The 26,828-nt window shown below is 37.7% G+C and overlaps 1 protein-coding gene across 2 annotated transcripts in view; it reads left to right on the forward strand.

Moving 5' to 3' along the window:
• The first annotated feature begins 3,620 nt into the window (after window positions 1-3,620).
• Abl2 (ABL proto-oncogene 2, non-receptor tyrosine kinase) overlaps window positions 3,621-26,828 on the forward strand; it is a 102,484-nt gene continuing 79,276 nt past the window's right edge. Inside the window, exon 1 of one of the 2 annotated variants that reach the window (XM_046430067.2) lies at window positions 3,621-3,997. In XM_046430067.2, coding sequence (XP_046286023.1) covers window positions 3,841-3,997 — 157 coding nt within the window. In that variant the 5' untranslated portion in view covers window positions 3,621-3,840. The remainder of the gene's footprint in view (window positions 3,998-26,828) is intronic. The other variant, XM_046430069.2, reaches the window with a different exon arrangement.

The following is a 26,828-nucleotide window of genomic DNA, read 5'->3' on the forward strand; positions in this document are numbered from 1 at the left end:
TTGAGGTGGGGCAGCGACCATTGCTTATGATAAAGAACCCTAATTAATTCACAGGCAAGTCAGTTTGGTTTGGTTATGTTGAAGTGAGGTAGTTTCCCACACATTTCTCTAGTTTAGCCCCCTATTCTCCATTCTGAAAGGTTCTATGTCACTCTTTTTAAGTTGTAGATGAACTTTTATTTTATGTATTTATTTTTATGCAGTCTAAAGATCAAACCCAGTGCCTCACACATGATAGGCAAATGCTCTTCCACTGAGCTACAGACCCAGCCCCCCATGTCACTTTGAAAATAGAGTGGAAAATATTTTACAAGATCATGCATGCTTTGTAAGTCTCCACTTAGAGGATATTTGCTTCAGTTTAGATAGGATCTCAAGTATCGATGGTAGGGGAATCTGTATATGCAAAACCAAAGTGTTATGTAATGATTCACTTGCTGGTAGCCTGGTGATACCAGGTAGGAATGAGTAAAAATGAGGGATATATGATTCCTCACCTTTTCATTGCTTGGTTGGTGTTTTTGCTTTTAAGTATTTGCAGAGTAGCAGGTGGAGGGGGCTCACCTGAAATAAATATTGCAGAATTTATTCTAAGATCTAAGTATATACTACTGGAAAAAGTCAATCTTGTGAAAGTTAATGGACCCTGGGAAACATTATTACATTTTTTGTACTAATAGTATATGCTTATATGACACTTTTATATGCCAATATAAAATAATACTATTTTTTTTAATACTGGGGATTAAACTGAGGAGAGTTATACCACTGAACTATACCCCTAGTCTTTTTTATTTTTTATTTTGAGATAGCAAGGCCCTCGGTAATGTAGTGAAACACTAAGTTGATGAGGCTGGCCTAGAACTTGCGATACTCCTATCTCAGCCTCCCAAGTTGCTGGGACTACAGGCATGCACCATCACAAACTTGGCTTTAAGTACTTTTAACTACTTTAATCCTCATAATAGCCCTGTAAAGTAGGTACTATTTGTGGTCATCATGTTATATATGAATTGGGACACAAAAGGTTAAGTACTTTGGTCAAGGGGCTGGGGATGTGGCTCAAGTGGTAGCGCGCTCGCCTGGCATGCATGCGGCCCAGGTTCAATCCTCAGCACCACATACAAACAAAGATGTTGTGTCCGCCAAAACCTAAAAAACAAATGTTAAAAAATAATTCTTAAAAAAAAAACGTACTTTGTTCAAGATCAAAAGCTAATAAATATAAGAGTCAAGTTTTAAATTGAAGCAATCTACCTTCACAGTCCCTGCCCTTAACCATTGCACTATATTACACTCACCTATTATTACATGTCTTGTATGAATTAGCAGAAAAACCAAACCATTATCCCAATGTTGAACCTCTCAGATAACAAAAATCAGACAATAAACCAAATTCTCATCTATAATCATCTTTATCCCTTGTGATTGAATTTTTTTTTTCAGTAGTTGCAAACCATTAGACTTAAAAGAAAGTATTTTATTTACCTATTTATTTGAGACAGTGTCTTTCTATGTTGTCCAAGTTGGCTTTGAACTCTTGGACTCAAGTAATCCTTTTGCTTTAACCTCACCAGTAGCTGGGACTTACAGGCATGCACCACTGCCCGCAGCAAAAAAGACAAAACAAAACAAACAAAAAACATAGGAATTGTATCCAAATGAAAATTCAGGTTCTATCCAGTACTAAGACATAGTGCCTCTGTTCCCATTTTCCCATTTTGGGGGTAAATTCAGTTATTTCTGGTCATACCTGGATGGAAGTAGAATATTTTCTTTTTGACAATGTAGTGTTTTCAAAGTGCTCTTATAATAGAAAATACCCATGTCACTTCATCTCAAGTCAGCAGGGTCCCATGAAAATCAGGTAAAGGAGAGCTACATCCACCTCATCCGCAAACCTATCCTCTCAGGGGTTGTTTTGGCCCTTCTTTGGAGTGACTTCTATCCTTTTTTTTTTTTTTCATTCTGGTATTGGGGATTGAATCCAGGGCACTCCAACACGGAGCTATATCCCCAGGCTTTTTTGTTTTTTGAGACAGGGTCTGGCTAGGTTGCCCAGGCTGCCCTTGAACTTCCAGTCTTCCTGCCTCAGCTTCCAGAGTAGCTGAGATTACAGGCATGTACCATCTTCTCCAGCTCCATTCTCTTTAATTTTAAGCAAAAAACAAACAAACAAACAACAAAAAAAAAAACACGTGGTACCTCCAGTAACTGATAATTTTAATAAAGCAAACAGGAAAGCTAAAAGAATAGTGGGAGACTAATCATTATCAAGTTGAAATTTTTTTTAACCATATGATTTATTTTTATTTTTTTAGTCATACATGACAGCAGAATGTATTTTGACATATAATACATACATGGAATGTACATACATCAATCATATTGTCTATTCTGCTGCCCTTCCTATCCCCCCCTACTCCTCCCCTCCTCTCCCATCCTTTCTCTCTATCTCAAGTTGAAAATTTAAAAACCTGGATGGCTATTTAGATACAAGAATGCACAGCGGAGGAAGGATGGTGAGTGAATTGCATACCAGGAAATGTGTGTATAAAAATCACTTCTACCTAATTCACTCCCTTTAGATGATATTAAGATAACGATGGGTGAGTTCTGACTCAAAAACAGATATGTATTTTTCTCTCCTTTGCTATCAAAAGAAGGCCTGACCACGTGTACAATAAGTAAAGCATACCAGTAGGAAGATTAACTTTACTGTCCAGCATGGTAAGGAAGACAGAAACAGTGGTTAGAGACATGGTAAAGCAGTTTAAAAAGGAATTCATGGTAATATGAGGAAATGGACTGCAATTGTTTTGCCAATGAGACTGTAGAGTGCACATACCCAGGCAATTGCAATTTAACATCAAGAACTAATATCAAAACAATTAAAACTAACCAGGAGCCCTGGCATCAGCCTGTAATCCCACTGACTCTGGGAGGCTAAGGCAAGAGTACCGCAAGTTCAAGGCCAGTCTTAGTAATTTAGGGAGCCCCTCCACAACTTGGCGAGCCCTTGTCTCAAAAATAAAAAATGAAATGCTGGGAATGTAGCTCAGTGGTAGCTCCTTTTGGGTTTAATTTCCAGCATAAAATAATAATGTAGCACCGTACTATCTTCTTGTGCATTTCATACAATTTTAGTTTGACTCTAGGCCTGCTACCAACAATGGTGTTTAAAGAGATCCTCCTGGGTATCTGAGGGATCCCGGTTGTACCGCGGAGAAGCTCAGGCTTCTAAAACCCCAGCTGTGTTTGCTACGGAGATGCGCACGTGGTGGGCACTCAGCCCTGCTCTGATTTGACAGGTGGAGGTGGGACAGGGCAGGCCACAGACCATCCAACCCCGAAAGGCTGTAGGTTGCGCAGCTGGACGTGGGTCGGCTAAGGCAGATTCGGACGTGGGAGGCAGAGGGACCCAGAGACCCATAGCTCTCAGCCGCCGCAGACAAGCGGACGAGGTGGGCCCCGGGCGCCCCCAGCGCGGCAGTCTCGGGGGCGGGGCCGGCGGGACGCCCGCCCTCCGGGTAGCGGCGGTGACTGGGCGGGCGGGGGACGCTCTGTCCCACGCTCGCCCAGTGCTCGGTGGTTTAAAGATGGCGGCGGCGGCGTTGGGGGCGCGGAGCCGCCGGAGGGGGAGGGAGAAGGAGAATCTGTGAGTAGCCGAGAGGTAGCGCGGCGGCTGCCGTGAGGAGTCCCGGCGCGGAGCCGCCGGCGGCCCGGCCCCGGGTCTGGGCTGGGCGGGAGAGGCCGGAGCCGCGCCTGGAGCCCGAGGCCGGAGCCGAAGAGGAATGTGACCAGGGGTCGGCGGGGGCGCGGGAGTACGCAAGAGCAGGGATGGGGCAGCAGGTGGGCCGCGTCGGGGAGGCTCCGGGGCTCCAGCAGCCCCAGCCGCGCGGGATTCGGGGCAGCAGTGCAGCCAGGCCCTCGGGCCGCAGGCGGGACCCGGCGGGGCGCACCACGGAGACCGGCTTCAATATCTTCACCCAGCATGGTGAGTGTGTCCAGGAGCCGGCGTGAGGGCGTGGGGGAGGCCGGGGGTGGGGTCGGGGCGGGGTGGGAGGCGGACAGGCAGCCCTGGGGGGTTCAGGGGTGGAAGGGTGCCTGAGAGAGGGGGCGGAATCCGCTGCCATCTGGGCCAGTCACGGGAGGCGAGTCACACCCCTCCCCCTCCCGTCTCCAGCCTGGCTGGCAGCTCCTGGGGGCGGAGGAGAGCCGTGGGCTTAGGCACCGTGTATGGACTGTCCTCTACCGTGGGACGGGGGCGGTGGAGCTGGAGGACAGTGGATGGTATCCCCGGGGGAGGGAAAGGCAAGGGAGGTAGGAGATGAGTCTAGGAGATGGGAGGGTAAACCGGTTGTCAGCGATGGGAGGCGGAGTTGTGCCCCAAGGGATTGGGGAATAGGACTGAATCTCAGGAGATCGTGGCATATAAGGTTATGTGTAGAAATCAGGCAATGAGCAGCGTCAGAGTGGTGAACAGTGAACAGTGCCCTGACATATCCTTCTGTAGGAAAAGTAAGGGAAGCATCTCATCATTTTTGACATTTTTGTTTTGCTTTTCAAACTAGAAATGAAGGGCTTTTCCAGACCATACACATGTTCTGCGCCTTCGAGTAGGACACATGATTCTGATATGGTTGGCAGGGGCTGTGAGTTGGTGGGCATGGTTTGGGTTTTGTAGCTGTGAACAAGAGTTTGTGTGTCTGTATGTGTGTGTATGCATGTACATACATACATGCACATATTCTCTATATAATCTGGGACCTATTTTGCCTTATTTCTGTATTTTTAGAAGAGTGTCTCCAAACACTTATGTCATACAGACTTAGCAAAAATTGGAGCATGCTCTCTAATAATTTGTGTTTTCATTATATATTATATAACTTATAAACATTTAGAGGAATGTAGAATGAGATGGCTAGTTGCAGTGGTGCATGCCTTTAATCCCAGTGACTGAGGAGACTTTAAGTAGAAGGGTCACAAGTGCGAGGCTAGCCTCTAATTTATTGAGGCTCTCAGCAACCTAGCAAGAACCTGTCTCAAAATAAAAAAGGATTGGTGATGTAGCTCAGTGCTAAAGTGTTCTTGGGTTCAATCCCCAGTGCCAAAAAAGAAAAAAAATAAGTATAGACCTGGGGGTGCAGCTCAGTGGTAGAGTGCATGCTTAACATGTGAGAGGCCCTGGGTTCAAATCCCAGCACCTCTACTATGAATAACAAGAGAACAAAAGAGTTTTAAGGCCAGGTGTGGTGGTGCATGCCTGTAATCCCAGCTACTCTGGAGGCTGAGGCAGGAAGGTTGCGTGTTCAAAGCCAGCCTGGGCAACTTAAGTGAGATCCTGTCTTAAATAAAGGTACAAAAAAGGACTGAGAATGTAGCTCAGTAGTAGACGCTTGACTGGCACGAATGAAGTTCACGCCTTAGTACTGCAAAAAACAGAGAAAAAGTCGTTCCCCCCCCCCCCCCCCCCCCCGCAATTCAGTGGATCCTTTTGCATGTTTTCAACAGGATGGAAGAGTAGTGGAGGGGAGAAGACAAAATTGACCTTTATGGGTAGGTACCCCAAAACGTAAGGGGGGGGCTGGAGATATAGATATGACTTCTATAGAAAGGACTGATAATTGAAATTGGGTGAGAAGAAGCAAACTGGAGTTTCAGTGAGGATGCATAGAGAAAATAAAGACTAAAGGAGGCAGGGTGTCCTATACTACACAGGTTAGGGAAGAAGAAGAAAAAAAGTGTGAACTATTCATTAGAAATGAAATTTTGGAGGATGTAATGATGGGTGGTACCATGCAAAGAGAGATGAGTCTGAGAATCTATGGCTACCAGGTGAGTTGTGCCAGAAAGTTCTGTAGTCAGAAGTATTTAAACTTCTAAATAAATATCTGTTGTTTCTTTTTTTGTACTGGAGATTGAACCCAGGGGCACTTTATCCCCAACCCTTTCTCTATTTTTATTTTGGGGACAGGGTCTTACCAGGTTGCTGAGGCTGGCCCCAAACTTGTGATTCTCCTGCCTCAGCCTCCTAAGTCGCTGAATTACAGGAGAGCACCACCATGCCCAGCCTAAACTGCTGTTTTGTAATGGAGGAGTTATAGGTGGTTTGGTGCATCCAAGTTTTACATGTCTAATATTAAAGATGTGCTCCAGCATCCCTTCATAAAATATCTGAATATTTTATGTGGGTGCTAGATGAGTTAGTCTTTATTGAAGTCACTTCCTAAAACACAAGAAAAAAATGAACTAATAGTTTTTAGGGAAAAAGTCATCCTCTGCTTCATTATAGAAAGTGTTACTATTCATTAAACTTGACCCAGTGGGCAACAGTGATCTTGTTCCTCTGGTGTCTTATTCAGGACCTAAGATTTTCAGAAAAGGAGGAAGTCTCGAAGAATAGAATACAAAGAGATTTTGAAGGATGGACAGGATTTGGATCTGTGGAGCAGGAAAAAGAGGGCAGGCTGGGCAGGAGAAACATCTTGAACAGGAACAATGGGAATGGACCTAATTTGTTGATGGGATAGTGAGGAGAAACATCTGTCAGGAGTGAATAACCTATGAGTTGGTGGAAACAAAATCAGAGAACAAAAATTGAAAGTGTCAAGTTCAGATCTTGTCTCTACCTGGCTGGATGACTTAGTCACCATCATTGAATTTCTTTATCTGATAGATACCTTTTGCATTTACAATTTTATGATTCTAATTGAGAAGTAGTAGGAAGAAATCTTTGAATAGCTCAGTTGGACTGGGTTATGGGAAATCTGGAGGAGAAGTTTTTATCAGTTTTACTGATTGGCTAGTTTATAAGAGCTATCAATAAACCCAAGTATGAAATGCTGAAATGCTAGAATGTGCAAGCATACTTTGACCTTGTTGAAGGCAGTGGATTTGGAAGCAGTGGATACAGGAGGTGTAGTTTAGGGGACAATTCATTCATTTATCTATTTACTGGGCTCTGGGGATGATGTTGTAAACCATAACAGAATCCTTACCTTCATGATTTTTTAAAAAAATATTTAGTTGTTGATGGACCTTTATTTTATTTATATGCGGTGCTGAGAATTGAGCTGGTGCCTAGCACATGCTAGGCAAGCACTCCGCCACTGAGCTACAGTTCAAGCCCTCATGATTTGATCTAGAGGAAGAAAGAAGAGAGACTGTTTCAGAGTTTTTGTTAAAGGCATAACTCTGGAGCCATTCTGCCTGGACTTAAAACCTGACTCAGTTGTGTGGCCTTGGGCAAATTATTTAACTGACTGAAATGTAGAAGCACCTTAGCATTTACATTTTAAGTCTTTATTTTCTCTCCACTTTAAGTAACTTTGATTATTTGAGGGCTTTCAGAAAGCAACAAAAAGGTAGGGGAATTTTGAGAATTTGAAATCATTTTAGATCTGCCTGAAGATAATTGATATCATCTGAAGACAATTGTTACAGGGGTTGGGTGGCCGAGAATAAGTAGTTCATGGTTCTCATGGGTGGTTTTTTTCCATTTTTGAGAGTTGAACCAGGAACTGGCCATCATAATTGTGAAGTTGATAGAAACCTCATTCTAAGCTGACATCGATTTGCTAGTTAAATTTAATGACTTTTTTTGCAGATAAAAATTTATGATGTATACTATAACCCTCATTTGATATCCCCGGAGACCTTTTGTTTTGTTTGCCCCCTTATTATTTTTATCTCAGGTTGTAAAGTTTCTTTTTTTTTTTTTTTGTTTCTTTTTTATTTTATTTTATTTATTTATTTTTGCTTTTTTATTGGTTGTTCAAAACATTACAAAGCTCTTGACATCATATTTCATACATTTGATTCAAGTGGGTTATGAACTCCCATTTTTACCCCGTATACAGATTGCAGAATCACATCGGTTACACATCCACATTTTTACATATTGCCATACTAGTGACTGTTGTATTCTGCTATCTTTCCTATCCTCTACTATCCCCCCTCCCCTCCCCTCCCATCTTCTCTCTCTACCCCATCTACTGTAATTCATTTCTTTCCCTTGATTTTTTTTTTTCCCTTTGTAAAGTTTCTTATTAGAAGCTTGTGGTAGTAGGACTTTTGTATTCTTGAAGTTGTCAAATTGGACATTTTATCAATGTGGTACTCCATGTGTAGAGATTTCAAAATGCTTAAGAGCCTCACCAATCTCATTGGATTTTTTCCCCTAGAATAGGAAATTTGACAGTGCCACTTTAGCATGGAGAGCTTGTTAAAACATAGATTGTTAGGTCCCACCTCAGGAGTTTTGATTTGGGTCTAAGGAGGGTCTTGAGAATTTGCTTTTTTCCTTCCCTTCCTTGCTTCCTTCCTATTGAACCCAGAGGTGCTCTGCTACTGAGTTGCATTCCCAACCCTTTTTATTTTTGAGACAGGGTCTTGCTTAGTTGCTGAGACTGGCCTTGAACTTGAGATCCTCCTGACTTAGCTTCCCAAATAGTTGGGATTATAGGTGTGTGTCATGTGCCTGGGGTGCCTGGCGAGAATTCTTATTTTTGACAGAATTTCCCAGTGTTGCTAGGGCAGCTGTCTGGGACCATACTTTGAAAGCTGTTGGTAATGGGAGATGAAAAAGAGTAATGGATCAAAGGTGACTTAGATATTGTCAGGAAACATAATGTACTGATTCTCTACTAAAAGCTAGTGCAAAATTCCATTTGTTCCAAGTCTAGTGTCTGCATGTAAGTGACCACTCTCTTTTACCACCATTTGTGGTTTATCTCTAAAAGTTCATATGTTGAGAAATGTACTTTTGAAAGACTCTGGAGTCATCGAGAAAAGGAAAGGTAGGGAACATAAGGTTCTGCTGGCAGACTTGTGCTACAGTACTATGGGCTTCATTTAGTTCTTGGAAGAATGAAGTGATGAAATAATTGCCATTTATTACCTGGCATGTTCTAAGTATTTTATATCCAATTTTTAACTCAAACCTCATAAAACCCTATTTGCCCAAATTGAAAAAGTTTGGGTACCAAAGAAATTGGGATATCTATTTGTGATTCTATGGTTTTGGTATATAATGGTACTTGTTACTTTTGTAGTTTATATGTATTTGTGTATGTGTGCACATATATACATGTATATACAAAGATTTTTACCTCATCACTCTTGAGACCAGTGATGGTCAAGGGTTAAAACTGTATAGTCTGCGACTGTGAATTGAGACATATATATGTGCTATTGTACTGAAGAGAGCAGTACACACTATAGCTATTTGGGAGTTCATGGTAACATTTACCTACTATCTTAATTTCTAGGTTTAGGGTTACTAATATTATTGAAGACTTACATAAACCCCTCCCCCATAAATAGGTTAAAACTTATTTTATCCTTTTGGTTTTTTAAAGAAAGTTATCAAGAAGACTTATAGGGACTGGGAGTATATCTCAGAGACAGTATGCTTAGTGTGCATGATGCCTTGGGTTTTATCCACACAAAGATTTGCAGATGTCAGTGGTAGTATATTGGGCTACTATAGGAAAATGGATATACTTAGCCATTTTCCTTTTCTTTTTCTTGTGCTGGGAATTGAACCCAGGACCTTGTGTATACTAGGCAACCACTCTACCAACTGAGCTATATCCTCAGCCCTAAGCTATGTTTCTTTATGAATGTAGAAAAGAGTATACAATATTAGTTACCTGTGCTCTCTAATTTCATCAGTATACCATGCTGGTAGAAAGTTTTTAAAATAAATAATAACTAGTAATATTGTGTGCTTACAGGTATTGATTGCATAAATATATTTGTGTGAATAGCTTTTGGATTCTGAGATACTGGGTTGTAAGGATTGATTTCTTTGTCCTGTATCCTTCACATAGTACCTGCTACATAGTAAGTACTCTTGAGTAATTTTGGAACAGTTTTTTTTTTTTCCTAATTTAACATTTATATATCTTTTATATATTTCTATAATAGTGTCAGTGAAAAACATTTTAAATAACAGTATGTCTAGTTAGTAAAATTTTACATAAAAACTCACTAGTTTCCTTTTTTTCTCCTCTTGATATCAGAATATTTAGATGTAGGAGCTTCTGAGGAATTTGTGGGGAGGGGTATTATTGTACAGAATGTTAATATTAAAAATGAAGTACTCTAATAAACGTATTGGAATCAATATTAACCACTTGAAGTGATTTTTTTAAATAGTTTTATTTTATTTATTTATTTTTATGTGGTGCTGAGGATGGAACCCAGGACCTCCCACATGGCTAGGCGAGTATTCTGCCACTGAGCCACAACTCCATCCCCTTAAAGTGATATATTCAGTTTGTTATTATAATACATGATTTCTAATGATCTTTTTATTTTTAGGTGGTGGGAGAATTAAAATGTTTTTTAGCTTAAAACTCCTAAACATTTTCTTTATTTCGTGTTCATTTCTTCTGTACTAATTGTTCATGTTAACATCTCTGAGAGAATTTTTAGGTTTAATTTAGACAGAACTGCTGTCCAGAAGAATGTTGCTGCTCAGAGAGATTTTGATGAACATCCTTATTTAAAAATCTAAAAAGTTTTGTGTGTCCCTGTGTGTGAAAATGTGATATTTTGTATAGTATCTCTTGGTTTCTGATCACTGTGTTTTTTTTATTTGTGTGCATAATTTCAATATGTGGTCATTATTAATAAGAAAATTTCCTGAATATTGTTTTTGACTGGTCTTTCACTCAAGTAAATGCATGATAAGTACACATTAAACATAATAGTATATACCCAGTTTAAACTTGATTGCTTCAAGAACTGAGAACAACTTTGGGCATTTCTCCACTTTGCTTTGTGCTGTAAATTTGCTGAGGCTGTGTGATGGTACTCCAGGCTCCTCCATAGTGAACTCTGCCAGCCTTGGCTGTTGATCAGTGGGCCCAGTCATTTGTATTCCTGGGTTTGCTGTCCAAGGAGAAGGGTTTAAAAACCTTTTACTTGATGTGGACAAGGTCAAAGAAAATGTTCTGTAACTTAATAGATATGTGGTATGTGCCCATACAATTTTGTTAACATATTCCTCTTTATATGCTAACTCCAGCAAATTAAAGTAGCAATATTGAGATATGATTGAAGATTGCCACTTAGCATTCTGTGGTTCCAGGTAATTACTAAGGAAACATTTTCTTAAAGCTAACAGTACTAACAAGCACAGTTTGTATCACCCATCTGTTCCTCACTGAAAAGCAAGGTTGATACTGAAGGTTTTTGTTTCATAGCTTTCTTGGATTAATTTTGAAATTTGCATGTCTGACTGCATTATAATTTACAAAGATCTCAATGTGAAAAACAATTCTTGGAGCATTTGCCTAGCACATGTGAAGTACTGGGTTTGATCCTCAGCACCACATAAAAACAAATAAATAAAGGTTAAATTCTTAAAATAGAAAAAAAATTAATTCTTAACAGTGCAGAGGCACATAAAGTCGCCATGGAAGTCCCCTTTGATATCACTGCTCCCCATACATATTCTTTTATTAAAGGAAACTACTGTTCATGGTTTGAGTGTTTTTCAGAATCGTGTATGTGTGTGTGTGTGTGTGTGTGTGTGTGTATAAAATGAGTATGTTTCTCTTGAAGTTTTATAAATATAGCCATACGAATTTTCTCCCTGAATTCGGTTTTGTATTTGACATGTTTGGAAGACCTTTCTATATCACTATGTATAGATTTCTCATTATTTTTGATACCCTTATAATTATTTATGTTCTGACTATATTTAGTTACTTCCTTATAAGATTTAATTTTCAAAAAATCTTTCTTCTGGCCTTTTTTCCTCCTCATCCACCCTCCTCCTCTACTTCCTCTTCCTTCTCCTCTTCCTGTGCTAGGGATTGAATCCAGGGCCTCACAAATGCTGAGCAAGCAGTGTACTACTGAGCTACACCCCTAACCCTGGTATTTTTTTTCCCTTTTATCTCTAATTTGAATCTGTTTGAAATTTATGTATGTTTGAGGTTGGAACCAACTTGATTTTTTTTTTTTCTCCTGCACTAATACTAATGAGTGAGTAGTCCATCAAGTCTCCACTGACTAAGAGCCTATTTACCTACATTAAATTCTCGTATGAACATATGAAAATAGATTACAGGCCTTGTAAAAATTGTATCATTCCATTGATCTGTCTCTTGCATATTGTTCGCATGCTTGTCTTATTTATTTATTTATTTTGATTCTGAGCCCAAGAGCACTTTAGCACTGAGCTACATCCCTAGTATTTTTTTTTTTTTTTTGGAGACAGGGTCTCTCTAAATGCTAAGGCTGGCCTTGAACTTTTCACCTCCTGTCTCAGCCTCTAGAGTTGCTAGAATTATAGGCATACACCATCACACCTGGCCTGTTTTAGTTATTATAAGCCTACATAGTTTATGTGTTTATCTGACTAGCTCCTGAGTCATTGTGTTCTTTTGAAAAATTTGGATGTTGCTGCATCTCATATCTTACAAAAAATCTTTAGAATTAGGTTATAAAGTTTGGAAATCTTGATGGGATTTTGATAGTGATCATAATCATAGGTTATTTAGGGGATGAATTGACATGGTTGCATTATTGTGTTCTTATGTCAAAGGACATTATCTCCTTTGCCAGTCCAGGCAATTCTTTGTCCTTCAGTTAAAGATTTTTAATACTCTTCATATTGTTTTTGAATCTTTCTTGTTAGGGTTTTTTGTGGGTGTTTTATAATTTTTGTTGTTATTGTAAGTTAATCTTTCTGTGTTAACATTTCTTAATGGCTTATTTGCTTATTACTAGTATGGGAGGCTAGTTTATACACACACACACACACACACACATGTTGTCTTACTGTGCTTATGTTGTGTTTAACAATTTTTCACTTAATTCTCTTTCTAGACAGGCGATCATTATTGTCTGCCATACTATCTTTCTATCAGTTTTTTCTCCCTATGTCTCTTTTTTATTTTTTGCAATATAGGGAATGAAATTTAGGGCCTTCAGCATGTAGGCTACTGTTCTACCACCGAACTACCTCTCTAGATGCCATCAACATTTTTATTTTCTTTTTTACTTGATTATTTTTATTTTTTAGTACTGGGGATTGAACCCAGAGTCAGTTTACCACTGAGCCACATCACCAGCTCTTTTTTTGTTTTTTATTTTGAGACAGAGCCTCATTAAGTTGGGTAGGGCCTTGCTAAATTGCTGAGGCTGGCCTCAGTGCTATCCTCCTGCCTCAGCTTCCCAAGCCACTAGGATTATGGGTGTGCACCACCATGCCTGGCAGAGTCTATATATTTTTATAGCTCAGCTGGTAGCCCATTAACTAACTTTTTTTTTTTTTTTAATATTTTTTAGTTGTCAGTGGACCTTTATTTTATTTATCCATATGTGGTGCTGAGAATTGAACCTAGTGCTTCACACATTGGTAGGCAGGCACTGTACCACTGAGCCACAACCCCAACCCCCTATTAACTAACTCTTAAGACCAGATTCAGTGTGGAATGATTAATATTGTGAAACTGGTATTTAACTTTAGGGAGGTCTCAAGAAAGAATATTTTCTTTTATAAAAATGTTTATCAGAAGTTAATTTTCTGATTATGTGTAAACTCTATAAAATCTGTTTTAGTATGTGAAGAAATTGTATTTTTTTAACTTTATTGTATTTATGTGGTGCTGAGGAAATGAACTCAGTGCCTCATGCGTGCAAGGCAAGTGCTCTACCACTGAGCCACACCTCCAGCACCAAGAAATTATATTTTTAAAAGGAAATATTTCAAACATAAGAAAAGCATAGCATATAGCATATATAATTTTTTAACCATTCAGGTTTAAAAAATGTTAATATTTTGTAGCTTTTTTAGAATAAGAACATATTAGAGAAATTTGAGCAACCTTTGCTGCTTAAACCCATTCTTCTCCTTTCCTACCCTAAGGTTAACGCTTCCCTGATATTGTTTATCCTTCTCTTCCATACAGTTAAATTTATTTCATACATAAATATTTATAATGTGTGTCACAGTATATAAATATTGTTTATTTGAAAGGTTTATACGAATTCTATACCATACTATGTTCTTCCAATTTTTTTTTTACTATTACATGGCATTTATGGTATATAAATATGTAGAAATTCATATTGATGTAGGATTTCACTGTTTATTTAGAATTTTTCATACTGAGAGATTGTTTCCAATTTTGCATAGAATAGGTGCTTGAAGTTCTATTCTGACTGGAAAACTTTTTTTTAGTTATTTTTATTAGCCATGTAGACATTTTTTATGCATATAGGCAATTTAAAAAGTCAATATAACAAGGTTTAAAGTGAAAAACCAAACAAAATAGCAGCACCTGTCCATTTCCCTTCATATTGGCATTGTCTGGTATAGCAGCAACTAGCCACTATGGCTATTGAGCACTTTAAATGTCTCTTCTCCAAATTAATAAGTAGTATAAGTATTGAAGCCAAGCATAGTATTGCATGCCTGTACTCCTAGGTACTGGGAGACTGAAGTAGGAGGATCACAACTTCCAAGTCAGTCTGAGCAATCCTGTCTCAAAACATATACACACAATTTCAAAAACAGTATGAAGAAAATGAATGTAAAGTGCTGCATTAATTTTTTAAAGTGATTACATGTTATGGTTTGGATATATCAGAATAAATAAGGTATATATATATATATATATATATATATGTATAGTTTTTTCTTTTTTTTTTTTGGTGCTAGAGATTGAACCCAAGGCTGTATGAATGCTAAGCATGTGTTCTACCACTAAGCTATACCTTCAGGGGCTGGAGATGTGGCTCAAGCGGTAGTGCACTCGCCTGGCATGCGTATGGCCCGGGTTCAATCCTCAGCACCACATACAAACAAAGAAGTTGTGTCCGCCGAAAACTGAAAAATAAACATTAAAAAATTCTCTCTCTCTCTTTAAAAAAAAAAAAAGCTATACCTTCAGCTCCCATTTAAAGTGTTATTAAAATTAATCTTATGAATTAAAAATTTAATACAGTTACTAGAAAATGTAAAGTGACATGTGACTTGATTATGTTTCTGTTGAACAATGGTGCTTTAGATAATAAAAACTGTGAGAGCAGGAAGTTGGTCTTGTAGTTCCAGTACTTTTTTTTTTCAGCACTGGGGATTGAACCTTGGGACACTCTACCACTGAGCTACATCCCTAGCCCTTTTATTTCATTTTCATTTGGAGTAAGAATCTCACTAAGTTGCTGAGACTGGCCTCAAACTTGTAATCCTCTTTTCTCAACTTCCCTTGTTGCTGGAATTAGGCATGTACCATCTTCCTGAACTTTTAACATTGCTGTGTATGCAGTAGACAATAAATATTTAAATGAATTGATATATTTAGCAAATAGGGAGAGGGCATTTTTCTTTGTTGTGTGCTCAGGGATATTATACCTGGCATGTTACAGTGCATGCTTTGAACTGACCTGAGATTTTCTTGTCATTGATTTGTAAAAAATTATTTTAAATTTGCCTTTATTCCACAGTGCATGTACTTCCTTTGATTACCTTGTTTTTAGCCTAGATGTACTTTTAAGAGTTTAAATGAAACTTTATGAAATCCTGTCTTTATTTTGTTCTATAATTAACCCTGCTATTTGGGAAAACTTTAATGCTTTTATAAGTTCTTGGACATAATTGTTTCAAGTTTTCCGTCAACTGTCTTCATTAATCTTGGCCATGGTCTTGGTCGTCAAGGTGGCTTCAGCGTTGAGCTAATATTCTGTCAAGCTGTTTCCTCAAGTCTGAGCTTGTGTTTATCTTTTTATATTTAATATTATTTTTCTTTCTTCTTGGCATTGTATGGAATCTTTCCATTTTATCCTTTTTATTCTTTAAAGTCATTCCCCCTCCCTTTTTTTGGGAGGTATTGGGGATTATTTAATCCAGGGGGATTTAAGCACTGAGCAACATCCCTTGTCATTTTTTTTTCTTTTGAGACAGGGTCTTGCTAAGTTGCTTAGGGCCTCTCTAAATTGCTGAGGCTGGCTTTGAACTTGTGATCCTCTTGCCTCAGCCTCCTGAGCCACTGGGATTACAGACTTTTGCCACCCAGCTAAAATTATTCCTCTTAAAATTTTAAGAGCTTATGTAATTTTTTTTTTTTTTTTTTTGTAGATATTTGAGAAGTCTGTCTTAAACAGGGTTATATTGAATCTTTACACCTGTGTCTTTGGATTTTGGTTATCTTTCTATTCAAGACATTTTCATTATTTCTCTGATTTACACAGTTATTTGCCTTTTAATATTTTCTCCAATAGCCTTATATTTGTAAATTAATTTTCATTGATCTCTTTTCTGGACTTCAGAGTTGGTTTTTCATTGTTAAATTTCATCAGATTAATTTCCGCTTGTGTTGAGCTGTTTATATTCTGTAGAGGTTGACTCTTCTACCTCAGTGATTTTCTCTGGGTGGAGACCAACTCCAGCTTGTGTAATACATAGAAAACTTACATGATAGCGGGAGCTCAGGGTCTCAAGGACAGGAATGCAGCTAGGCCAGTCCAGAAACAGGAAGTCAAAGACCACTAGAAACTCAGCCAGTATTTATTTTCTGTCTCTTGTTTTGGCTTCTGTTTGCTTATTTTATTCTTCTCTCAGACCTTCAGTTCATATCATACTTCCCATTTTTTTAACCCTCTACGCTGATGAAGAGGACAGTGTATATGAAAAACATTAATTTCTTAGTTTTAGCTCCAAGTTTCCAGGAGTGTCACTGTGATTGTTGGTCACCTCATCTATTAACAGGGTTTCTCAGCCTCTGCAATGTTATTGAGATTTTTGGGTTTAATGAATATATGTTGTGGGGACTGTATTGTGTATCATAGAATATTGAGTAGCATACTATCCTCAACTAAGTTTCAGTAGCACTTCCTGCCCAGTTTTGACAAACTAAAATGTCTCCAGATATTGCCAGATATTTGTATAGCAATAAAACTAACTCGGCTGAGAACCAGTAACCTAGAATGTATTTGAGTGCTATAGTTTCTACTGTGTGAGGACATTTTGGAAGAATCTTTAGGAGGCTGGGTAGATATTTCCAAAATTCAACACTTATTTTTCATAATAGTTGGAATTTTATTTATTTATTTTTTAGCAGTGCTGGGATTGAATGCAGGGCCTTGCACATGCTAGGCAAGTGTTCTACCAGTGTGCTAAAAATCCCTAGTTTGGATGTTCCTTTTAAAATTATTTTTTCTTAGCTGATTGCAATGGCACACACACCTATAATCCCAGTGACTCAGGAGGCTGAGGCAGGAGAATCACAAGTTCCTGGCCAGCCTCAGCACCTTAATGAGACCCTCAGCAACTTAGCAAGACCCTGTCTCAAAATAAAAAAATAAAAAGGACTGGGGATGTAACTTAGTGTCCCTGGGTTCAATCCTCAGTGTCAAAAATAGATAAATAAATAATAAGATTTTTTTCTTATTTGTTTTGAAAATGTTTTTTACTACTTGAAATCTTTGACTGGAATTATAGAGCTTACCATTTTTGACAATTGTCTGCATTTCTCTGAATCTCCCGCTGGTTTGTTTTTTTTTTTTAAACCCTAAGAGTGAGGGTATATATATGTGTAAGGGTGTTTTTTTTTTTTTTTTAATATTTTTTAGTTGTAATTGACACAATACCTTTATTTTATTTATTTATTTTTATGTGGTGCTGAGGATCAAACCCAGGGCCTCGCATGTGCTGGGCAAGCGTGGAAATGCTCTACTGAGCCACAACCCCAGCCCCAGTATGTTGGTTGTTTTTAAGATAAAATTTATGATTTTGGTGGCATAGGCCTAGGTGTAAAAATTTAGAACTGGAAGAGACATTAGAAATAGTATATTCTAATACACTTGATTTATAGACAGGTAGACTGATACTTGGAGAGTTGAAACAAGTGGCCATGTATATATAGAGTAGATGAGGGGAGAAAAAGTAATCTTTCCCTCACTCGTCCCTGTTCATGGCTGAGACTGTTGTGACAGAATAACGAGAGAAAAGCATACAGATTTGTTTTAGGTATATGTGACACTGAGTCCTTCAGAAATGCAGGCCCAGAGAAACAGAAATAGGTGTAATTTTATTTTTTTGTAGTTGTAGATGGACAGAATGCCTTTATTTATTTTTATGTGGCGCTGAGGATTAAACCCAGTGCCTCATGCATGCTAGGCAAGTGCTCTGCTGGTGAGCGCAGCCCCAGCCCGTGAATGTAATTTTAATGTTTATGTTTGATTAAAATTAGACAGTTGTGTAGAACTGTAATTGAACAAAGGGAGAATCAATTGATGATAACAAACTAAGTTACAAGACCTTTGGTTCAGATTCTTTTCATTGTTCTTGTATCTTCAGATATAAAGGCATGCCTTTCCTTTTGGTATAGAGGAATGAAGTATAAAGGAACCTCTGGAAGGAGGGCCTTATGATCTGCTTCAGACAGGAAGGTCAGATTTCTTTTTATATTCTGCTTCAAGATAGAAAGGTGGGAGAAGGTCAGAGAGAACTTCCTGCTTCTGCTATTTCTTTAGATACCAAGTTGCTGTGTTTTGGGGTGGTATCCCCAGAACCCAATCATAGAGCACAGAAAAATTGGGATCCAACCTTATTTTCTAGATACAGTTTCCAGTTATCTTTTATTGGCATCTGCTTTTTTTTTTTTTTTGGTACTATTATTATATAACAATATTTATTGAGTACTTATGTACCAACTGTGCTGCAGACTTTAATTATTTTATTTAATCCATACAATAAGTTATGAAAATGGATCTCAAAATGAGATATGTGTATTTCCAAAAATTATGCTCTTAATTATTATGTCTAATAGTAGGATGATGGTTTAAGGATTGGGTGCTTGTATACCAGATGCATTAGTCTATCTTATTTAATGCTGAAATTAACTCTAGGATCTGTACATATTTTCTGTTTTTTCAGACAAAAATATTTGGCTGAAAGAGATTATTTCCTGACTTAAGCCTACACAACTAGTAGGTAGCAGAGCTTGACTTCAGGTTTTGTGGTTTCCCCAGTTCTCTGCTGCACCTAAGGGAGATGATCCTGTACTGATGTTACACTGTTTTCACAAAGTCCACCATAATATAATAAAAGGAAAAATCAAATATAATTCACTTTATTAAGATTAATAAATAACTGACTTTTTCATTTTGAGACTAGTCTTCATATACTATTTTTGTACCTCATTATTTTTGGACTTAAATGTAAAATATTAATAAAAGAAACCTAGATAATTACTATTGGTAGAAAAATACTTCTTTTTTTTTAAATGCTTAATTCTTTTTTTTTTTAATATTTATTTTTTAGTTATCGGTGAACACAACATCTTTGTATGTGGTGCTGAGGATCGAACCCGGGCCACACGCACTCCAGGCAAGCGCACTACCGCTTGAGCCACATCCCAGCCCCAGAAAAATACTTGTTTAAAAAAGTATATTTAAGGAGCTAGGGCTGTAGCTCAGTGGTAGAGCGCCTCTCTCGCTCCTGTGAGGCTCTGGGTTCAATCTTCAGCATCACATAAAAATGAATAAAGATATTTAAAATAAACTTATTATGTCTGTCTACAACTAAAAACAAAAAAAATTTAAAGGTATATTTAAGAGATTAATAGAATGACTTTCCTGACTAATGTAACAATTTTACATAAAGTTGTTGCAAGAAATAATTGTAAAATTCCTAGAGTGTGAATGGCAAATTATAGATACTCAGTGATAGCTATTATTACCTTAAAAAACAACAACAACAAAAAAAACAGGGCCTCACACATGGTAGGCATGTCATCTACCGTTGTTTTGGGGTACTACTTTTTAATTTGAGTCAAGGTCTTACTAAATACTCCATACTGGTCTCAAATTAATGATTCACCTGCCTCAGCCTCTGGATTAGTTAGGATTACATGTGTGTGTAACCTGGTTTCTGTTATTACTTTTTTTTTTTTAGTTGTAGTTGGACACAATGCCTTTATTTTATTTATTTTTATGTGGTGCTGAGGATCGAACCCAGCGCCTTGCGCATACTAGATGAACACTCCACCACTGAGCCACAACCCCAGCCCTTCTGTTATTACTTTTTAAAAGTTGTTTTCATTTTTATTGGTTAAAGTACTTTCAGGCAGTTCTAAATATAATTGAAAACAATCTGAAAGATGTTAAGGCATGTAATTTTGAGATCGTAATACAAAGTAGTACAATTTCTTTAGGTATGTTCTGTGCCTAGGCTTAATTACCAGATTTTTATGCTTCTGTATATGTAGATAAACATAAAATATAATTTTTTTCTTTGCCTTTTTAAAATTTTTTAAAATTTATTTCTTACATGGCAATAGTAGAGTGCATTACATTCATAATTATCCATTCATAGCACAAATAAAATATAATTTTGCTTTGTGTTGTTACAAACCAGCATTCTGATTGAATGTGTTCACCACTTCACTTAGGTAAATCACAGTCTTTCTTTGCTCTCTGATCCTAAAATACCTTCTTACTCTCTTTTTAAAAATGTTTTTTTGTTGTAGATAGACATAATAAGTTTATTTTGTATGTCTCTGTGTGGTGCTGAGGATTGAGAACCCAGTGCTTCACACTTTCTAGGCACGCACTTTCCTACTGAGCCATAACCCTAGCCCCCATTCTCGCTCTTGTACATAGAACAAATCCAGTTGTCAGGGCCTTAAAACAAGAAATAAATAAATAAATAAAAAGAAATAGAGAACCAGTGGAACTAAGTCCAGAAGGTGGGTGGAGGTAATGTTATATGTGGGTGTACTGGGGATCATGGCACTCTGTTGACAAGAATCATTTTATAGCTGGGCCTCTTGGAAACTGGAGCTGGTAAGCTATTAGAAAATAAGACTGCATACCCCGCCTTTCTCATTCAGGGGCCACAAGGTTTTGGCAACTCTTGCTCTGTACATCTGTTCAATTTTCCTGTCTTCCAGCTGGCTTTCTCCATTTCAGCTTGTCTGTGGAGTATAATGGTTTTTCAACTCAGCTCATGATGACAACTCTCAGTGTATTTTTTTTTTTTTGGCATTTATCCCTATTGCTAAATGATTTTTTTAAAGTTTATTTTATTTACTGAAGAGTCTACATATAAGTGGTTCAAAATCCAAAAGGTATGCTAGGCGTGGTGGCATGCACACGCCTGTAATCCTAGCAACTCTGGAAGGCTGAAACAGGAGGATTTTGAGTTTAAGGCTAGTTTTAGCAATTTGGTGAGACCTTGTCTAAAATAAAAATGTTGTGGCTCAGAGGAAGAGCGCTTGCCTAGCATGCATTAGGCACTGGGTTCGATCCTCAGCACCACATAAAAATAAAACGAAGATATTGTGTCCACCTACAACTAAAAAATAAATGTTTAAAAACACTAAAAAAAGAAAAGGACAGGATGTAGCTCAGTGGTAAAGTGCCCCTGGGTTCAATGCCTGGTACCAAAAAGAAAAAAAAAAATTCAAAAGATATGTAAAAGTTTTCCTGCCACTTCTTTTCCTGTAGCCATCTTAATTCAGATAACTATTTTTTTTTTTTTTTTATGTTTCCAGAAATGTATTTTGCATATATATCTCTGGCTCTTTTTTTCTTTTAGATCAATGATAACATATTATGTACATTGTTTGGCACCTTGCTTTTCCCCCCTTTATCTTGGAGATTTTTCCATGTCTATAAATAAAGAACCTGCTTTTTTTGTGTGTGTGCTGGGGTTGTGGCTCAGCGGTAGAGCGCTTGCCTAGCACGTGCGAGGCCCTGGGCTCGATCCTCAGCACCACATAAAGACGGATAAACAAAATAAAGGTATTGTGTACAAATAATAAAAAAAAAAGAACCTGCTTTTTAATTTTTTTAGTGTATAATAGAATTTCATTGTATACATGGGTTATAAATTAGGATGCTTACAATGTTCTAAGGAGGAGTGGGTGTCACTTTAGACAAATGCTAGTATAGCTATAGAATAAATGCCTCAGAAGCTTGGTGTGGTGGCAATCCCAGCTACTGGGAAGTTTGAGGCAAGAATCACAACCAGTCCAGCATGAACAATTTAGTGAGACCCTTGCTCAGAAACAAAAAACAGAACAATTGACACCCCCCAAACAAACAAAAACAAGAATAAATGCCTGGAATTGGAATTGTTGACAGCAGGACCATGGGGATTTTGTAATAACCATTTATTAAATAACTTTATACATCTCTGTGGGTGTGTATGCGTGCTGTTGCGCACCTGCTCGCTGGGGATTGAGCCCAGCTCTTTCTGTGTGCTAGGCAGTCACTTTACCACTAAGTGATCATCCAGCCCTTGAATAAACTTTTATCCACCATTTTGTTTATAAAGTGAATATTCTTTTCTGAAATGTTTGGAACTAGAAGTGTTTCAAATTTGGGGTTTTTGGACTTTAGAATATTGTGCAGATTGAGAATCACTAATTAAAAATTCTGAAATCTGAAATGCTTCAAAAATATGAAATAGAAGTTTTGGATTTGTGAACATTTGGGATTTTGGAGAATTTCAAATTAAGTATGCTCAACCTGTACTGACATCCTGTGTGCATTGGATTTCATTTCTAGCCATTCTGTTCTCTTGATTTGCTTGTTTAATTATGATCTATTATTAGACTGCTTAATTTTTATACTTTTATAATATGCAGTATAGCATGCTGATAATGATCTAGACTTGAGCTAAACCACCTGGCTTTGAATCTTGTCTTTACTATTTCCTTAGCTTTGTGAACTTGGGTAAGTTTCTTAACATTGCTGTAGTTGAATGCCCTTATTTGTAAAATGGAGATGATGATGATAATTTGTATATAGACATTTAAGTCCTTTCCTGTTTTTTAAACTGAAATATCATTGTGATGTTAATTTTTTATGTGGCCTTTGAACAGAACATACTTAGTCTAAGTCATTGTTAACTGTTGAAAACACAAATGTGGAGGAGGACAGCAAGGTTATTTGTTATTCCTTTTTAAATGTCATCAGTTTAATTTCTTTCAAGAAGGAAGGGTGGATTTCCTGTCTAGATTTTAGGTGGTTATTTATAAAGGAATAGCACTCCCACATTGTTAATAGCTAATTTGCAAATGTACATTTTAACTGGTAATAAGTAGAAATATATTGGAACTAACTCACACTTTTTTCCTTTTAGAAAAAGTATGAACAGGCTGGGGATATATCTCAGTTGGTAGAGTGCTTGCCTCGCATGCACAGGCCCTGGGTTCAATCCTAGCACCAAAAAAGAAAAGAAAAAAGTATTAACAGTTATCAGGGTTTTTTTTTTTTTTTTTTTTTAAATACCATGTAGATGGCCAGTATTATTTATTAAATTGCATCAAATGATATCTATCCCAGTGTGCTTAATTTTTTTATCATCTTTAAATATTAAAGGCATTCTATTTAAATATAGATATAGAATTTCGAATTTAATCATCCCATAGTATATCTAGTATATTTGTGACTGGTAGGAGTTTTTAAGAGTTGAGCATTAATAGTTGACTTACCAAATACAAATACAAATATACAAAATAAATAGCATCACATTTTGGACAGAAAATGGGGATCAACAAAAACAAAAACAAAAAAACCCCACGTTACTTCCTAATGGACCATCTCAATTAGGCAAAAAAAGGCAAACGTAGCAGGCTTGAGATTCATATCCTTAGGGAGGTCTGCTTGAAAGTTGACCCTTGGCTGACATCTGGGAACTCAGATTTTGGGTGGGTTCCCATTATTCCACCAAATGAAGAGTGGCTCATTGTGCCTAAGCTGTTTATACAAACATTGTGGTTTATTTTGAACCCCTGCTTTCTTTCTGGGAGTTTGACTTTTCTTTTCCTTCTCTCCCTCCCTCCCCACCCCACTCTACCCCCCCCCCCCTTTCTTTCTTTCTTTTTTCCCCCCAGTACTGGGGATTGAATCCAGGGCATTGAGCATTGCTAGGCAAGCACTCTACCTCTAAGCTACATCGTGGGCCCTTTTAAACAATTTTTATTTTGAGACCAGATCTCACTAAATTGCCCAGGCTGCCCTTGAATTTGCCATCCTCATGCCTCATCCTACCCAGTAGCTAGGATTACAGGTGTTTGCCTCTGTGCCCAGATAGGCAGAGGATGTTTATGTGACTGGCTCCCAAGAAAATCTTTGGGTACCAAGTATCGAATGAGCTTCCTTGGAGACTTTTTTTGCGGGGGGGGGGGGGTGGTTGGGTACTGGGGGTTGAACTCAAGGGCACTTGACCATTGAGCCAATAAAGACAGGGTCTCACTGAGTTGCTTTCTACCTCACTTTTGCTGAGGCTGGCTCTGAACTCATGATCCTCCTGCATCAGCCTCCCAAGCTGGAATTACAGGTGTGTGCCACTGTACCCAGCTTCTTGGAGACATTTTATGTGTTTGATCGATTGATTGATCTGTCTGTCTATCCATCCATCCATCCATCTACCCCACCTCCAAACTCATATGTATTGCTGGGGAATTGAGTGAGTTCTACATGCTTCTGTGGGAGAAAACTTTTTGAAGCCTGTGCCTGGTATCCTTCAAACTTGTCCCACGTACCTTTTCCATTTGCTGATTTTGCTTTGTATTCTTTTGCTCATAAGTGTACTCACAGCCACGAGTACACTTATTTGCTGGGTTCTGAGACCTCCTAGTAAGTCATCAAGGCTGGAGGTGGTCTTGGGATCCCCTGACACAGCAGTCAATCAGATACACAAATAACTGGAAACTACCATGTTCATATGAAGCCTCTGTGTGGAACCATCTGATGAGTAGATTTTTTTTTTTTTTTTTGCTTTAAATTGTGTGTAGGGTAGTAGGTAGAATGAATAAAACTAAAAATTAGAGTCTAAAGAAGTAAAAACTTGTGAGTCAAAACTTTTAAGGTTTTATCTTTGTGAAACTGCATTTTGGTGTCTTGCTATGTGCTAAGCTTCTCGACTTTATAGAAATATGTAATTGTGGGGCTGGGGTTGTAGCTCAGTGATAGAGAGCTTGCCTAGCATGTGTGAGGCACTGGATTTGATTCTTAGTACCACATAAAAATAAATAAATGAAATAAAGGTATTGTTTCCATCTACAACTAAAAAATAAATAAATATGTAATTGTGGGATAAGAACTACACATAAATATGATCAAAGTGCTATGATGTAGAAGGTACATGGGTTCAGTGGAACTTTGTTTTTATACCTTTATCTTGAGGTTGTCATAAATTAGTTGATACCTGTGTGTTACCAAGTTTCAGTAACTGAAGAGTGTTGAAAAGTTGCAAGAATAGCACAAAGAACTTTCAGTTACTTTTTGTCTAGATTCTCCATTTGTTAATATTTTGTCTTGCCCATCTTAGACCATTCCCTCTTATCTTTTCCTTCTCTTAACCAGAAATATATATAAAAATCACCTGGAAAATACTTAAAAAAAAAATAGGTGTTCTGTTGAACCAAGAAGGATTCTGGAGAAATAAAATAAACACCCTTCTTGATGATTTGGATATATACATCAGGTTAAAATTTAGTTTACTATACATTGCCTGTAATCCCAGCTACTCAAAAGGCTGAGGCAGGAGGATTTTGAGTTTGAGGCCAACCCATAATGAGACACTATCTCAAAAAAAAAAAAGAAAGAAAGAATTGGTTCTTTATAATATGATGATAAGTTTATATTCTTTTGATGGGGACAAAAGGACCCTCAAAATTGCAGTAGGTTTAATTGCACATTCTTCAAGTGTATTTGATTTAGTCTTTAGCTTTTTAAATATTTTATTATCTCCTGGGTCCCATTGTTGCTGTTGAGAAAAGTAACTGACAGTAAATTGACTGTCCTGGAGACAGTTTGTCATTTCTATCTGGCAGTTTTATGAATCTTTTTGTCTTTAGTATCCTGCATTTTCACTACAAGTAATTAGGTATAGATTTCTTACTCTGCTAGCAATTCTTCACATGTATTGAAACTACAGCAGTTTTGGAAAAGTCTCAGCAATTATGTCTTCAAATATTGCCTCCTTCTCAGTTTTTCTTCTTTCCTTTTTGAATATTGTTCGGATATATGTTAGACTTTGTGTTCTACCTTTGTTGTTGAACTTCTGTTCCATAGTTTTAATTTTTATATCACTGTGCAAAATTTTATTTCTTCATAGTGCCCTTTGTTGATTTAATGACTGTTTAAGCCATGGCACTGAGCTTCTCATTTCAATTATATTTTTCACTTCTGCAAGTCATATTTTATTTATTTTACTTTATAGTTTTGGGGACTGCAAAGCCCAGGTTTCATGCCTGCTAAGGCAAGTACTCAACCACTGAGCCACATCCCCAGCCCTGTTTTATATTTTATTTAGAGTCTGGGTCTCACTGAGTTGCTTAGTGTCTCGCTAAGTTACTGAGGCTGGCTTTGAATTTGTGATCCTCCTGAGCCACTGCACCTGGCCTCTTTTTTTTTTTTTCATTGAGGATCTAACCCACTGTTGTCATCGAGTTTCATTTCCAGTCTCCCCCCAACACACACACAATTTTGAATCAGGGTCTTGCTAAGTAGCTAAGGGTCTCCCAAGTTACTGAGACTAGTTTTTACTAAGCTGCTGAAGCTGGCCTTAAACTTGTGATCCTTCTATCTCAGCCTTCTGAGTTAGTACAGGCTTGTGCCACCATACCCAGCCCCCCTACCCCCCCACCCCCCGTTTGGTAGAATACTGTAAACATAACATAAATTTTAAAATAACATCCTAACAATTTTTAAATTTACAGTTTAGTGTGTTTGTTGTTATGCAACCATCATTACCATTTATCTACAGAACTCTCTTCATTTTTCTGAACTGAAACTTTGTATCCATTAAAAGAATAACCCTACTGGATGTGTGTGGTTGCACACTT

Source organism: Marmota monax, unplaced genomic scaffold (genome assembly GCF_021218885.2).
Source record: "Marmota monax isolate L192 unplaced genomic scaffold, Marmota_monax_Labrador192_F-V1.1 WCK01_AAM20220418_F8-fsc00055, whole genome shotgun sequence".
In the NCBI taxonomy this organism is placed as follows: Eukaryota; Metazoa; Chordata; class Mammalia; order Rodentia; family Sciuridae; genus Marmota; species Marmota monax.